The sequence below is a fragment of the Sciurus carolinensis genome, chromosome 1 (assembly GCF_902686445.1).
Source record: "Sciurus carolinensis chromosome 1, mSciCar1.2, whole genome shotgun sequence".
Taxonomy (NCBI): Eukaryota; Metazoa; Chordata; class Mammalia; order Rodentia; family Sciuridae; genus Sciurus; species Sciurus carolinensis.
This window is the reverse complement of record NC_062213.1, coordinates 10,632,918-10,650,570: the sequence shown is the minus strand read 5'-3', so window position 1 is coordinate 10,650,570 and position 17,653 is coordinate 10,632,918. Positions and strand designations below refer to the sequence as shown.

Sequence of the window (17,653 nt, the reverse complement as noted above, 5' to 3'; positions counted from 1 at the left end):
TATTTTAAGCTCTTCTTCTGTGCATGCTTTGCACAGATATTTCTTGTATTATTTTGTTTGATCTTCATTCTGATGAAACAAAGAGGGCTGAACTCTTGCTGTTTCACAGATAGAGTTGCCTCGGCTAAGAGACTTGAGTGGAAGGAGCTGAGGTTCACTGAGGTCAGTGAGCTAAACGGTAGAACCTGGACTTGGAAACCCAAAGTCCTTTTATAATATCTTCTACATACTGCCCAAACAATTGCTTCTTATTGGGAAAGAAAGTCATAAAAATGGCAATTTGTCATTTTAAATTTGAAGTGGTAGTAGATAGCTGAAAAGTAAAAGCGTACACCAAAAGGGAGGCCTTGTGGTTATTTACAGCAACTGCACTCACGTTGATTCGTCTTCACCTAGCATAATGCCAAGGCAAAGTAGGTACTGGTTGTTTGAAATGTGTGTCCTTTCCAAATACTATCCTTCAAATTTATTCTAGAAATATCGGCCCCATTTTTTAAGGAAACTATCTCACATCTGGGATAGCACAAAGTACCATCCTGTGGTTTCATTTTTAATTATTTATGTTGCTTGGCTTGCAGAAGTTTTTAATTTTAATATAGCCAGAGCGTCAGTCCTTTTCTATGGATTTTATCCCTTCTATTCGTGTCTTAAGAACTCCTTGCCTATTCCGATGATATAAACACATTTGTTGAAGCTTTTTTACAAAAATATTTGAAATTTGTCTTCCTACACTTAGGCAAGTGGTATGAGGCATGGAATATTTTTAGTTTTCCTTGATAGGAAGAATTGTCCTATTGATTTCCGTGCTAACTAATAAAGTCACCTTCATCTCATAAGTGCCCAAATACAAATGTTAAATGTTCCACATATGTTTATAATTCTGAAAATAAGTTGAAATTACCCACCTGAAATTTCATTTATTTCTAAGTCCTCATTTATATTGAACAAATTCCACAGGTAATCATACCTCTCCTTTAAAAGATATCTGTGCTCTCGTAAATGTCAAATCAAGTAACTAATGAAGTACAGCTTTCCAAACTGAAAATATATCCCTAATAACCAACTACTTAATTTAAAATAGAAAAATAATTCACAAACTTAAATTTAAAATTTTCAGTTCTTAGTCTTTACTGTTTCTATTTCTTTCCTCTAGGCTTATATCCATACTTTCTATTTCCCTAAATGTGTGATCTTAGAAAATAATGTGAGAAGTTTACCAAAGAAAGATTCTTGACAAATATTTTTCATTTGTTTATTTTCATCTCTATGATAGGTAACCTCTGGTTACAAAGCCAAGACAATTGTTACTGCACTGCCAGGGTCTTTTCTGGATCCTTTGTTATCACCATCTCTCATGGAAGATTATGAACTGAGGCAGTTAGTCTTGGAAGTAATGCACAATCTCATGGATCGCCATGACAATAGGGCAAAACTTCGAGGAATAAGGTGATACATGTCATGTTGAAATGGGCTTCATGATAATATTTTTACTTTTCTGAATTAGTATGTTACTTAAAGTGTTGTGAATTTTTTAAACAGAAAATTTTAGTTTTTAAATTGGTGTCGATTATTAACATATTCTAAAATAACAAGTGTAAGGATTTTAATATCCTTTTCAGAGTTCTCATCTACTAGCAATGACTAGTTATATGAATTTTATTTTTACTTTGTAGTTTTGCTTTAAACTTAGTAATGACAAGGAGTCAAGATTATGCAATTCTTCATTAAACTTGATAATTCAGTAGAATCATTTCATATAGGCATATTTAAAATGCTTATTAAAATGAGTATTAGTTCATATTGACTACTTATTTTGTATATTCTTAACCTGAGCTTTAATTTCCTTTTATAAGATGGGGATATATTAGAGCCTGCCTTACAGGAATGTGGTGAAAACAAAGTTAATACATATATAGTACTTACAATCCTGCCTAGCATATGGTATTAGTTCGTATTCCTGAGCTTAAATATAATTTTTCATGTAAGACATGATATTGTAACCAAATGAACTGTTCATTAAAAATAATATATTGTCTCTAGAATAATACCAGATGTCGCTGATCTAAAGATAAAAAGAGAAAAAATTTGTAGACAAGACACAAGTTTCATGAAAAAGGTAAGATCACCTTCTAAAAATAAAATGCATGATGTAAGTTTATAGTCATTTGAATTGTTAGGTGTTTTTGTTGACCTGTGACCTTAAAATGAACCCGCAGAACTTGGAGGCTGCGGCAACGCCAGCCTCCTTCCGTGTCCATGGGAATGCCTCCTCCAGCCTGTGTGAGCTCCAGGTTGTCAGGCTCCTGCACTACTTCAGCATCCTTTTAATCAAAATGTCTCCATATAATTATTGCCCTGCTCTCCTCCCCCACCAAAACACACACATGGATCCCACTTTTAGTGGCTCTTTTATAAAAACTTCAAATTTTTTAAAATAGCTGTGTTCACTGAATAACTATCATGAATCTAACTATTTGTTAGATTGTATTCTCCACACCATTTGAGATATAAAGGTGAGTTAGGTAGGGTCTCTGCCCTTAATAAGTCTTACCTAGCTAGATTTCCATAATGGAAAAATAAATTCTGTATGTCTATTAGAAATGGCTGAATTTAGAAGATGGTGCCAAGGCCATTTAGTGTTTTGAGTAAGCTGTCTGCATAGTTACTGTTTATCCAGAGCTTGTGCTCCTAATACTTGACTGACAGTGAGCTTGGTGTCCAGAGATGCAACAGTCATGACACAGGATGCTCCTGGTCTTGATGAGTAAGGGGCCCTGTGTTTAGAGGTGCAACTGTGGAAGACACATGCAACAAACCATCTAATCCGTGTGCTCATTTGCCTCCTCAGTAGACTTCTTTCTCCCTGACATCATCTTTAATGTTGCCATCCCTACCAGTACTTTTGATTGCTATGGGTCAAGTTAATACCTTCACAGTTTAAAAACTTAATTGGAAAAGTAATTTATAAAATATCACTTCTTAAACTAATCTCATTCCTTGAATAAAAGTAATTCTTTAAGTTTGGTTATACTGTGGATTCAAAAACTGGAACTAGGGCAGAGACTTCAACTCTTTTCAACTTCTTAAAAACATATGTCTTTATATGACTCAGCTGATAAAAGAAGTTGTTGAACAGCTGAGGAAACTTGTAATCCTGACTAATATAATGAATTTTGAAAACTCAGTTTATGCCTTTATATGATGACCTTAAAGAATCCTGAAAATTAAGTCTGGATTTTATCTGTTAGGACAGCAATTGAAGTAATACCATTCTGTGCTTATTTGTGCTACTCCACTAATTTGAAAGGCTATGATTTATCTGCAAGATTAGACTGTGTTTCTGTGTTAAATTTTGAATGCTTAACCTATTCTCAGATTCAGTTATCCCTCTGTTTTATAACACATAACTTACTGGCTAAGTGTTTGTTATTATTAGTATAAACCATTCCTAATAGGATCTTTTTCTTGAGAAGTAATCTCTTCACATTCCTTCCTTCATCCAATTTTTATTTTCATAGTTTGACACCCTTTTTCATTTACCTTCTTATTTGTTTTATTAGTAAAAATATTTGATTTTCAAATGGAATTTTACTTGGTAACTTACAGAAATTTCTCCAAATTTCCTGTAAAAATTGGGGTTCTAAAAAAATGGGGTTCTAGAGCCACAGGACAAACAGGAGGGTGCCCCTTCTGTAAGCATATCTTTTATTTTACTGCAGGTGGTACATTACAGTGCAACAAGGTGTGTCCTGGTAACCATTTTGTATGTCCCTACCCAGCCTAAAACTGGTCCATCTGTATGTTTTAGAGACATCTTATACATTGAATTGGTTGGAAGATGGTCCCAGGGCAGGAAACCCTTATAGTTTATATCACGAAATGTTGCTGTCTCATCTCCTTGTGAAACTTGTAGAGAAAACAACTGCTCCTGCTAAGACTACCACTGCAAGCTCATCATCAAGCTCACCTGTGAAAGGGTTCTTTTTGTTAATGTAAAAAAAAGGAACTTTTTATTATGAATTATAAAATATATAGTCATTATTTTCAAGTTAACAAGTTTAACCAAAAGTATTCCACATTCCCTGTGTTCATATGTCTATCCTGCCTCCACGAGTAATCCCTGCTCTGATTTTTAAACAATATTATTGAGTTTTGTATGTTTTTATATTTTGTGTGAAAGGAGCAGCACATAGCATATTTTTTTATGTTTAGTTTTTCATTCTGCTCTATCCATGTGAATAGTCTCAGTAGTATTTTTGATATAAATAAACCAGAAGTTTTCTATTCTTTTGTCATTTGGACTATTTCCAGTTGGGATGTTATAAATTGTCCAGTTGTAAACATACCAGTGTGTATAGTTTGCTGTATATAATTCCCTTTTCTCTAAGGCCTGTGTGAGAAGAATTTCTAAGTATTAGATTATGCATTCTTCAGATGCACTAGATAATGCCAAACCACTTTATGAAGTCATTACACTTATTTATACCACATTTTTTTTTTTTTTTTTTTTTGCGGTACTGGGGATCGAACTCAGGGCCTTGTGCTTACAAGGCAAGCACTCTACCAGCTGAGCTGTCTCCCCAGCCCTATACCACATTTTTATAGTACATATTGCCAAATCTTATTTTTCTCTAATATGGTGGGCATGTAGTAGGTGATTTTTAAAAATAAATTTGCATTACTTTGGAGACCTGAGACCTGAACTGCCATGAATGTAAACACTGCTTTAATGTCTGTGAATGATTTTAGGAACTATAGGTTTCAAGAGTCATCTTAGGGCTGGTGATATAGCTCAGTTGGTAGAATGCTTCCCTTGCAAGCATAAGGCCCTGGGTTCAATCCCCAGCACCGCAAAAAAAAAAAAAAAAAAAAAAAAAAAAAGAGTCATCTTAGAAATTGAGAGAGCCTAACATGCTACCCTTCTTTTCCATCCAAGTATTGAACCATTTGGGAGAAAGATGACAAACTAAGGACTGAGAAAGGTGAAAACCTAAATATCAACTTCAGAAATAAAAGATTCTGATAAGAGCGCACAGCTGCATTTTTGGAACCCCCAAAAGATACACTAAACGCTGTACAAAATTAGAGTTGAGCAATCAGTGACTGTCAAAACTGTAGAACAACAGGTCTTGCTACCAGAATGGGACCTCAGTTCGTGTTAAAGAACAGAGCAGAGCATTTGCTTGTGGCAGGCAGGCTGACTCAGGAAGAGTGTGCTGTTCTTGCTCAGCATCTCCTTCCAAAGTGATCGGTCTGATGAACCTGCTGAGAATAAGGCTGGAGCTGTAGTCATTGCATGTGGAAGAGTAGCCTCTCATGTTCTTAGCACTGTCCACATATTACAGTCGCCTGGGGAACCACATGCTTTAGAAATACCGATTGACCCCTGGCCAGTTACATCATATCAGGGGAATCAGGAACTTGGTGGCCATTCCATTTTCCCTGTGCTCTGGCTAGCAGTTGGGTCTGAGGGCTAGCTCCCCAAGTGAACCTGATTACAACATAGTGACTGGAAATGGGAAATACCCTTATATTTCTTAGTCCTCACTTGGAAGTTACACATATACCAGGAATGGTTTAGATGAAGAAAGACTTTTATGACTTTTAGTACCATATTTAGATTAATATTTAGATTAATTAACATGCTTAGGTCTGGTTTAGGGGACCATATCTGTGCAATCATTGGGGAGTTACTGGAACCTCCTCCTATAAATAGGCTTTAGTCTCAACTTTGGAGACTCATTCCAAAGTGTAGGAGCCACCTGTACACTATTTCCTGAAGAGCTTCTATACCACAGTATAGGATTATTTCTAAGACAAGAAAGCCAGAGTCCTTTCCCCTCAGCAAAATGTGCTTTATCATTGCCAAGGCTGTGTTGCAGAGGTATCCCCCAGAATTCTGCCATTCAATTCACTTTTCTCAATTCAATCCATGATTTGCTTTTTTCCCCAAACTTATTACTAAAAGCATTCTAATTATTTACAGTGAAACTGTTTCTTAATGTTTTTATGTAAAATTTGGTCTTCAACTTTAACATTAGTTTGTAGTTGTTGAATATATATTTGTAATATTAATCATTGCAATACAATTTCACTTTGGTTTGATGAAAATTTCACATTAAGGTATGAAATAAGAGAATTACTTTGTGGAAGGTTATTTGCATGTGAAATCTGCTCCTAAGCAAAATTATCTTTTTCTTGTTTTTCAGAATGGGCAGCAGCTATATAGGCACATATATTTAGGCTGTAAAGAGGAAGACAATGTCCAGAAAAACTATGAGCTACTTTATACTTCTCTAGCTCTTATAACTATCGAATTGGCCAATGAAGAAGTAGTTATTGATCTCATTCGATTGGCCATTGCTTTACAGGTATGCTTTTATAACCTTTCACTGGAGAAACCTTTTTAAGTGAAGCACACTTCTCTAAATAGTGTGGTCTTTTTTATTCAAGAACATGAATTTTGATAGAGAGGGGTGTCATTGTAGATCATAAGTTCTCAAGATTATGGTCACATTTATTTTTTTTTTTTAGCAAATTAACATTGACTGTGCTAAATATCATTTGAGGCCTTGAATACTGTAATGAAAAAGGTAAACACAGCTCCTGTACCCATACTTTCAATATAGTGGAGAAGAAGATAGTCATTAAATAATAATCATATATAACATCATTTAATTGGAGCTGTGTGCTGTGTAATAAAAGGACAGTATGCAGTGGTGTGTTCTTGGGCACTCGTGCATGTGTGCGCATGTGTGTGTGTTTACATATATGTATAAATAGGAAAGGCTTTCCTAAGGGAAAAACATTTAGTAAATTGTAAAGTTTAACTCTGCTATAGATAGGCTTTATTCTCTTCTCAGTTCTTTTTAAAAATAACTTCTAAAAAGTTGACATTTTTGTCAGCATTCCAGACTGCTTGCACTTTTCCAGTATAATCACAGAGAAAATGCTGATGGAGCATAAAAACTTGATCTGTCAAATGTGTATATTATTTTTTTTATTAAAGGATAGTGCGATTATCAATGAAGATAATTTGCCCATGTTCCATCGTTGTGGGATCATGGCACTGGTGGCAGCATATCTCAACTTTGTAAGTCAGATGATAGCTGTTCCTGCATTTTGCCAGCATGTTAGCAAGGTAATGTATTTATGGAGACCATAAACTTGAGTTTTAAACACAAATGATTCTTTTTCTTATAAGTGATCATTATTTTTAACTTTGATGATTATGTATCAAAATATTAAGATAATTCTGTGAATTGAAACTACAGCTAAAACTGTAGCTGTCGTTTTATTAGAGTTTTGTAATGTGGTTGAATAGAATACATGCTTTTCTTCTATGGTATCTTATGTTATTTCTTCTGTACTTTTTTCCTTTGAGCTATTATGAATTTTATTTATCTAAATGTTCTTAAGTTATACTATTTTTGTTTTTATCACTGTTATTATTTTATACCAGTCTACTCAAATTCCAAGAGTTGAATGATTAATGTACATACATTCTTTGACTATTGTTGTCTTTCGAGTGTGCTTAGCTTTTTTCAGCAATTATTTTTCTCATCAAAAACTCCTGAGTTACTTGCATGAATTAATATACATTCCTGTGACTTACCTGATAAAGACCACTTTTAAAAGACATTTGTCAGAGATAACCTCATTTTTATGAAATTGGAAGCACATCTTTCAGTCCTTACTACAGCACAGGTTTTTAATGCACTCTAAGAAAACTCATTCATACGTTAAGCATTTGAGTGACTATTGAATGCCCACCACTGGGGACGCAAATACTATGAAAGCAGAATACTCTCTGTTCACATATCAGTTGAGGAGCCAGACCTCACAAGTGCTTTGAGACTTTGTGCACAGGCTGCAAAAGGTGTGCAGAAGGTAGAGAGTGGTTGTTCATGAAGAGCTTCCTAAATGAGTGATTTTGTAGTAGGTTTAAGGAAGTATAATCATCATTATTTTGTACTTCACTTATTATTTTATTGTCATATTTATTTACTGAATTTTTAAAATAATAAATGTGAAAACAAAATGAATTATATATCTGGACTCTAAACTTGACTTGAATTCCAAAATAAAATTGTACTCCACATAAATGTTTAAAGGTGTTCTTTGGGGGTTTTTGGTTGTTTTTCAGATTTTCCTAGCAAGGTCTTAAGAAGTGAAGGTTTTGATTTTTGTTTTGTTTTGTTTTTGGATATTTTTCAGGTTATTGAAATTCGAACTATGGAAGCCCCTTATTTTCTACCAGAGCATATTTTCAGAGATAAGTGCCTGTACGTTCATTCAGTACATTTTAAGGAAAGGATTATTAGAAAAACCAGTCAGTGATTATAAAGGAGTGAATTATTGTTATAAAAACTTTCTAGTGTTTCAGTCATCATTTTTGTTTCCATCATTTGATCCTTTTTGCTTCTTCCTTCCCTTGCTGTAAAAGTTCTTGCACTTTATAAATGCTTGACTCATGCACACATGGAAGCAAGCTTGAAAAAAATGAAGAAAAAAGGATTTATCTTACTTTTTTAAATGTGGTGGTATCTCTCTTAACTACAGCATTTTTGGATGCTTTCATATGTAAATGAGGACTCCTTTAAGAGATTATGATATCTTTTTGAAGACTTTCAATAATAGCTAAGTATACTCATAAAATTGTGGGACAGAGGCTATTAAGGAAATGTTATACCATTTATTCTTCCTTGCTCTCCGGAGAAAAAAATATATATGAATAATAATACTCCCATACCCGATTCAAACTCTGGGGCTTTGAGGGCAGTTTGATATTGAAAGCATCAGCCTATTATTACTACTGGCACTGTGAAAGCAAAGCCAGATCTCACATGGTTGGGCATGGGCTTTTTGTCTCTTAGCTGGCTGGGGGTTTTTATTAGTGATCAGTGAGATGCATTTTTAGTTTTTCCTCTCAGCAGATTTTTAATTAGCACAAAAATCAAAACTGGATTTAATGTTCTTTATTAGTATTCTGATATCAGCACAGTTAAATAAGGTTGAATTCGCTGTTGGAGCATTACTAGGGGAAGAATCCTAGCAGTATGGCTAGGATGGGCCCATGGGCCCAGGTGGTCTTGGAGAATGCAGATCAATTGCCTAAAGCATACTAATATTTTGTTATTAATTGCAGCTTAATTTGTGTTTATACTTAGAATAAAGAGGCTTTTGCTCTGCAGCATTTCACTTATTTTCTTACTTTTGCTCAGAATTAAGTTACACTGAACTATTATTGTTTTGATCAACCTGACAGACTTCCAAAATCTTTAGAGAAGCATGACAAAAACCTGTACTTTCTGACCAACAAGATTGCAGAGTCATTGGGTGGAAGTGGATATAGTGTTGAGAGACTGTCAGTGCCGTATGTACCCCAAGTAACAGGTAAGAGGAAGAACTGCAGCTCTTTGGGTGATTGTTTCAGTTTTTCCATTATACAATGAGGAATGAAAAGTAATTCTTGGTATATATACTCACTGTTTTCAATTTTAAGTTTTATTTTTGAAAACCTTTGGTCAGTCTCTACAGATGTAGGTATGATTTTACCATAAGGAAATCAAATGCTTAATGGTTTATTTTTGTTATTATTACATTCATGGATTATTGTGCCTTAATGTTATCTTTTAAACAGAAAAGCAAAGTGAAATCTCCCTTCGTTAAGCATAATTATGCCTAACTTACAGAAATAACTTGTGATTTATAGAAATTATTTAATAAATGATTTGTGATTATTGCACTTAATGAATTAGGAAATGTTTGTCCTGTAGGAAAAAATAGTCTGTTGTGTAAAGAAATGCACAAACTTTTTACATTGGGAATATTTTTTCTTCTGTGAACTGTATACTTCCTTCTGTTCTTTCCTTTGCCTGAAATACAGTTGTGTTTGAAGGCAAAATTTAATGGTGTCCTGCTTTCAATTTTTACTTAAAAAAATAAAATTGAAGAGTTTCTTATACTCATTTTAATGATTATGAGTTAAATTTTATGGAAGAACTAATTTATCCTTTGGGGGGATATGTTTGTTCTGTAAGAGAACTATTTGATTTCATTTGGATAATTTTCTAGATTGATCACTAAAAGTAGTATGTACAGTCTTAAATGCCTATCTTTTCCATAACATGGATCCAAAATATATGCATTTCTTACCACAATAGTTATAATAGTTGGATGTGTTAATGAATGCTTTTGCGTTTTCTTTTAAATTTTGTACTGTAAAAGATCTGTTTCTCATGAACTCCTTGGGGAAATAAAAATTGTAAGAATAAGACATGGTAGAGCTTTGTAATTTAAAGTAAATTTTTAAAAAGGATATTTTAAATATTACATTCTTATAATTTTGTATTTAGCTCTCTTTCCTTCAAGCAAAAAACCTCATAAACCCAGGCACAAGCACAAAGGTAAATGCAGCTGACAAGTGTAGCCTGCCTTTCCCTGCCGGTGCCTAGGAGCATAGCTTAGTCACATGAGCCTTTGGGAGGTGGAGCCAGGGGCCTATGTGTTTCTTATAGTTATAGATTTAGTTGTGACTTTGCTCTTCCATCTCACAGCCATAGCTTTCATTCTTCTACTATTTCCTTTTTCCTATTCCTTCAACTGTTGTCTGGGAATTCTGAATAGTTCAATACTGACACAAGTGATTAGCTCTTTTCATTTCTTCCCATCCCTAAAAAGATATGCTCTCTTTCCTAAAGCCTTTGTGTCATTGTCTGGGAATTCTGAATGGTTCAGTGTAAACCTAATTATGGAACTATATCCTTAGGTACAACTGAGATATTTCTGATTATAAAGTCTTTGATGGTTTAGAACCAGTCTGTGGCACGTGTGTATTGCCTTGATGAAGAAGGAGTGATAAGAAACAGGAATATTTTATGGGCTGTTCAGTAGTTGCCAAATTGACTTTTGCTGTATAACCATCAGATAAGTCATTTCAAAAATTAAAGGGATTTAAGAATAACATGACAAAAGTAAGAACAAAAGATATTTATTTGTGTGTATCACATAGCCCCCATCATTATCACAAAAGTGACTGCCATTTGTCTTGCACTATATTCCAGGCACACACATAAGCACTTTGTGTTCATTTTCTTAAGAAATTCATGTAACAGTTTGGTGAGAAAAGAGGCATTGCCTTTGTTTACACATGAGTAAGACCAATATTAAATAATTTGATTAGATAACACGAGATTCAACAACCTCTCTTTTCAGTTAAGTGTTTATAAATGATTTGATTTTGCTAGTTTTCATGAGTGCAGAGATTGTTCAGGCATCTAGAATGACACAGATTGATTTTTCACTTATTTTATAAACCTTAACTGAATGCCCACCATATATACATACACGCACATACACATGTGTCAAGCACTGTTGTGATTGTGGTAGGGGGAGGGTAATAGAGAAGAAGTAAGATGAAAAGATGTAAGTGCAGTACCTATCCTCAGTGACTAAACTCTAGTGGAGAAGATACATGAACAATTGAAGCACAATGATAACTGGTTCTAGAGAAAGAATAATGGACTGTCTAAAGTTTATCAAACTTTTGGTGCCTGATACATAATAAACAATTAATAAAATATTAGCTTACTATTTCATCATTTTTCTTTTATCTCCAGTCAGTCCAGAATTTAGAACAGTGTATGTCTAGGTATGCACAAAACACTACTCTGGGAAGGGTACAGTAATGCCTGTCAGCTGATCACTTAGAAGTACCAGTAGCTAGACGTAAACTTGCACAGTTTTCTAAATATTTAATGAGGACCTTTCTGTGCTCACTGCTATAGAAACAGAAACAGTAATAAGATAAATGAGGTCCTCACTTTCACAAAGCTGTATTAAAACTGTCTTTCTCAACTGGGTTTTCATCTGAACCACAAAACACAGAAGTTGATTTGAATGACTCTTTTCTCAGTTTTCCCAAGATAACATTTTACTATTATTATTCTAGATGCCTAGGAAAGTTCATTTCATTATATAATTTGTCTACAAGAAGACCAAGGAGCAATTGTAATATTCTTTAAAGGGTGTAATCAGGGACCCCTTAATGTCTTTAGATGGCACTAGGAGAGTCTTTGATCCAGGTTTGGTGAGCCAGGGATATCTTGTAGCTGTTAGGGAAACAAGATGAAGATTTCTCAAAAACTAAAATTAGAATTACTATATTCCCACTTCTGGGTATATACCCAAAGGAATTTAAGTAGTATGTTGAAGAGAGGTGTCTGCATGCCTGTGTTCATTGCAACATTACTCACCACACCCAAGATGTAGAATAGTCTTAAGTGTCCTAAAACCAGTGAGCTGATAGCTTTCACTGTTTTGTGGAAAAGTTAGACACATATAAGGTTAATATTGTGAGTTTTCAGTTAGGCTGTATATATTCTATTTAGACTATATACTTCCTTTGGTGTTATGTTTACCTTTGTTTCTGGTTTTAATTACACCATTAGGTAATAGTCGCTGATGCCCCTTTTTCAAAAATCAAAAACGAGGGCTAGGGAGATAGCTCAATTGGTAGAGTGCTTGCCTCTCAAGCACAAGGCCCTGGGTTCATTCCCCAGCACCGCAGGGAAAAAAAAGTGATTAGCCTTATTTCACTCCATCAGTTTGTTCTTTTATTTCTCTTTTGGTACCAGGGATTGAACACAGAGGTGCTTAACCATTGAACCACATCCCCAGCCCTTTTTTTTTTTTTTTTTTTTTTGAGACAGTCTTACTAAGTTGCTTAGGGCCTTGCTAAGTTGCTGAGGCTGGCTTTGAACTTGGGATCCTCCTGCTTCAGCCTCCTGAGCCTCTGGGATTATAGGGAAGTGCCACCATACCCAGCCATCAATTTTATTTTTTAATCTGCTTTGCAAAATGTATAAGTATGAGAGCATTGCAAATATTACTTTGGGTAAGGAGTTTATGTCCAAAAACCCAAACAACTGAAGTATAAGAAAGCAGTCCTATTTAAAGGTGGGTATAGGACTAGACATTTCTCAAAAGAATATATGCAGATGGCCAACAGATGTGAAAAAATGTTCAAATCTCCAATCATCAAAAGAAAATAAAAATCACAGTAAACCATTATCTCCTACCTTAGATTGGCTGTTACCAAAAAGATGAAAGACAGCAGATGTTGATGACATGCAGAAAAAAGCCTTATACCCTGTTGCTTATCACTGGTGATTTTTAAAACATGTGTCTGCATGTTTGTGTGTGTGTGTGTGTGTGTGTGTGTGTGTGTGTGTACCATTCAACCTTAAAAAAAAGGCCAGAAAACAAAATTTCAGGTAGGAGGAAGAATTCTAATGTTGTAATGCACTGCATGGTAACCATAGTTATTAGCAAGGTATATTTCAAAGTGCCTAAGAGAGTTTTTTTTTTTTTTTTTGTAAACAAATGGGATACATGTTGTTTCTCCGTTTGTACATGGCATAAAGGCATACCATTTGTATAATCATAAATTTACATAGGGTAATGTTGTTTGACTCATTCTGTTATTTTTTTCCCCTTCCCCCCCACCCCTCCCACCCCTCTTTTCCCTCTATACAGTCCTTCCTTCCTCCATTCTTGCCCCCCTCCCTAACCCTAATTCTAACCCTAACACTAACCCCTCCCACCCCCCATTATGTGTCATCATCCACTTATTAGCGATATCATTCGTCCATTGGTTTTTTGAGATTGGCATATCTCACTTAGCATGATATTCTCCAGTTTCATCCATTTGCCTGCAAATGCCATAATTTTATCATTCTTTATGACTGAGTAATATTCCATTGTATATATATACCACATTTTCTTTATCCATTCATCAATTGAAGGACATCTAGGTTGGTTCCACAATCTGGCTATTGTGAACTGAGCAGCTATGAACATTGATGTGGCTGTATCTCTGTAATATGCTGATTTTAAGTCCTTTGGGTATAGGCCAAGGAGTGGGATAGCTGGGTCAAATAGTGGTTCCATTCCAAGTTTTCTAAGGAGTCTCCACACTGCTTTCCAGAGTGGCTGCACTAATTTGCAGCCCCACCAGCAATGTAAGAGTGTACCTTTCTCCCCACATCCTCGCCAACACCTGTTGTTGCTTGTATTCTTGATAATCGCCATTCTAATTGGGGTGAGATGGAATCTTAGGGTGGTTTTGATTTGCATTTCTCTTATTACTAGAGATGTTGAACATTTTTCCATATGTTTGTTGATTGCTTGTAGATCTTCTTCTGTGAAGTGTCTATTCATTTCCTTAGCCCGTTTGTCGATTGGGTTATTTGCATTCTTGGTGTAGAGTTTTTTGAGTTCTTTATAGATTCTGGAGATTAGCGCTCTATCTGAAGTATGATTGGCAAAGATTTTCTCCCACTCTGTAGGCTCTTTCTTCGCATTGCTGATAGTTTCCTTTGCTGAGAGAAAGCTATTTAGTTTGAATCTATCCCAGTTATTAATTCTTGCTTTTATTTCTTATGCTATGGGAGTCCTGCTGAGGAAGTCTGGTCCTAAGCCGACATGTTGAAACTCTGGACCTACTTTTTCTTCTATAAGATGCAAGGTCTCTGGTCTGATTCCGAGATCCTTAATCCATTTTGAGTTTAGTTTCGTGCATGGTGAGAGATATGCGTTTAGTTTCATTCTGTTGCATATGAATTTCCAATTCTCCCAGCACCATTTTTTGAAGAGGCTATCTTTTCTCCATTGCATATTTTTGGCCCCTTTGTCTAGTATGAGAAAATTGTATTTATTTGGGTTTGTGTCCGTGTCCTCTATTCTGTACCATTGATCCACCTTTCTATTTTGGTACCAATACCATGCCGTTTTTGTTACTATTGCTTTGTAGTAGAGTTGAAGATCTGGTATTGCGATACCCCCTGCTTCATTCTTTCTGCCAAGGATTGCTTTAGCTATTCTGGGTTTTTTATTCTTCCAGATGAATTTCGTAATTGCTTGCTCTATTTCTGTAAGGTACATCATTGGGATTTTCATTGGAATTGCATTGAATCTGTATAGCACTTTTGGTAGTATGGCCATTTTGACAATATTAATTCTTCCTATCCAGGAACATGGGAGATCTTTCCATCTTCTAAGGTTTTCTTTAATTTCTTTCTTTAGTGTTCTGTAGTTCTCATTGTAGAGGTCTTTCACCTCTTTTGTGAGATTGATTCCCAAGTATTTTATTTTTTTCGAAGCTATTGTGAATGGGGTAGTTTTCCTGATTTCTCTTTCTGAAGATTCATTGCTTATGTATAAAAATGCCTTAGATTTATGTGCATTGATCTTATATCCCACTATTTTACTGAATTCACTTATGAGATCTAAAAGTTTTCTGGTGGAATTTCCTGGCTCCTCTAAGTATATAATCATATCATCAGCAAATAGGGATAGTTTGAGTTCTTCTTTTCCTATTTGTATCCCTTTAATTTCTTTGATCTGTCTAATGGCTCTGGCTAGAGTTTCAAGGACGATATTGAATAGAAGTGGTGAAAGAGGGCATCCCTGCCTTGTTGCAGTTTTTAGGGGGAATGCTTTCAGTTTTTCACCACTTAGAATGATATTAGCCATGGGCTTGGTGTAGATGGCCTTTACAATGTTAAGGAATGTTCCCACTATCCCTATTTTTTCTAGTGTTTTGAGCATGAAGGGATGCTGTATTTTATCAAATGCTTTTTCTGCATCTATCGAAATAATCATGTGATTCTTGACTTTAAGTTTATTGATATGGTGTATGACATTTATTGATTTCCTCCTAAGAGAGTTTTTTTTTTTCCTCTTTCCAAATCTTTTATTGTGAATTATAGTTGTACATGATGATGGGATTCATGATATATTCATATTTGCACACAATGTGACAATATAATTTGGCAACTATCACTCCCCAGCAGTTTCCCCTTCCCTCTCCATTTCCCAACCCCTGGTCCCTTTCCTCCACTGATCTCCCTTTGATTTTCTTGAGATTGCCACCCCTTTCCCCACATACACACATTCCTTTCTTTTCCTTTTTCTTCTTTACCGTCCACATATGAGAGAAAACATATGGTCCATGACCCTTGGCTATTTTACTTAACATAATGGTCTCAGGTTCTATCCGTTTTCTGAAAATAATGTAATTTCATTTTTATTTATGGATGAATAAAATTCCATTGTGTATGTATACCACATTTTCTTCATCCATTCATCTGTAGATGGGCACCTAGACTGGTTCCATAGTTTGGCTATTGTGAATTGTGCTGATATAAAGTCTGATGACTTTAATTCTTGATGATAAATACCAAGGAGTGGTATAACTGGGTCATATGGTAGTTCCATTCTTAGTCTTTTGAGGAACTTCCATATTGATTTTTATAGTGGTTGTACTAATTTACAATCCTACCAACAGTGATGTTCCTTTTTCTCCACATTCTTTCCAGCATTTGTTATAGTTTGTATTCTTGATGATTGCCATTCTGACTGATGTGAGATGAAATCTCAGGGTAGTTTTGATTTGCATTTCCCTAATTGCTAATGATGTTGAATATTTTTTCACATATTTTGTTGGCCATTTGTATTTCTTTTGAGAAGTGTCTGTTTAATTCACTTGCCCATTTATTATTTGATTTTTTGATGTTTTTTGAGTTCTTTATATATTATAGCTATTAATCCTCTGTCTCAAGAATAGCTAGCAAAAAAATATCTCCCATTCTGTAGACTCTCTTCATATTCCTAATTGTTTTCTTTGCTGAGCAGAAGCTTTTAAATTTGATGCCATCTCATTTATTAATTCTTGGCATTATTTCCTGAGCTTTAGGGATCCTAATAAGAAAGTTGTTGCCTGTGCCTATATGCTGGAGTCTTGACCCTATGTTTTCTTCTAGTAGTTACATAGTTTCTGGTCTAATTCCTAGGTTTGATCCACTTTGACTTGATTGTTGTGCAGGGTAAGATTTGAGAATTAAGGGTCTAGTTTCATTCTTCTGCATTTGGATAATCAGTTTTCCCAGCACCATTTGTTAAAAAGAATGTCTTTTCTCCAGTGTTTTTTGGCACACTTATCAAGCATTAGAAGACTGTAGATGTGTGGGTTTGTCTGTCTTCTGTTCTCTACCATTGGTCTGTGTGTCTGTTTTTATGCCAATAGCATGCAGTTTTTGTCATTTTTATTTTGACAGAGATTACACTGAATCTGTGTATTGCTTTTGGATTTCAGGCTATTTTAATAATATTAATTCTGCCTCTCCATGAACATGGGAGTACTTTTCCATCTTCTGAGGTCCTCTTCAACTTCTTTAGTGTTCTATAGTTTTCATTGTAGAAGTGTTTCAACTTCTTGGTTAGATTTATTCCTAGATTATTTATTTATTTATGCTATTGTGAATGGAATTGTTTTCCTTTTTTTCTGAGAGGATTTTATGTGTTCTTACCACAAGGAAATGATAAATTCTTGAGGTGATGGATATGCCGATTACCCTGATTTGATTATTTCACAAATGTTTACACACATCAAAACATCACATCATATCCCATAAGTATGTTCAGTTATCTGTTAATTAAAAATAAAACTCCCTTTAAAAAAAAGTCTGAGAACACACTGCTCTGCGTATTTAGAAAGAACAAAAAAAAAAACCTTGTTAATTTTCTGAATTTTAAAAATATGAAATAAGTAGAATTTATAAATAAAAATCAGTGTAACATTTCTAAGTAA

The 17,653-nt window shown here is 34.8% G+C and overlaps 1 protein-coding gene across 4 annotated transcripts in view; it reads left to right on the top strand.

Moving 5' to 3' along the window:
• Positions 1-17,653, top strand: part of Efr3a (EFR3 homolog A) — a 91,885-nt gene that overhangs the window by 62,650 nt on the left and 11,582 nt on the right. For all 4 annotated transcript variants that reach the window (XM_047556023.1, XM_047556042.1, XM_047556013.1 and 1 more), the window contains 6 exons: positions 1,274-1,446; positions 2,041-2,116; positions 6,210-6,371; positions 7,010-7,141; positions 8,218-8,285; positions 9,269-9,396. In XM_047556023.1, coding sequence (XP_047411979.1) covers positions 1,274-1,446; positions 2,041-2,116; positions 6,210-6,371; positions 7,010-7,141; positions 8,218-8,285; positions 9,269-9,396 — 739 coding nt within the window. The remainder of the gene's footprint in view (positions 1-1,273; positions 1,447-2,040; positions 2,117-6,209; positions 6,372-7,009; positions 7,142-8,217; positions 8,286-9,268; positions 9,397-17,653) is intronic.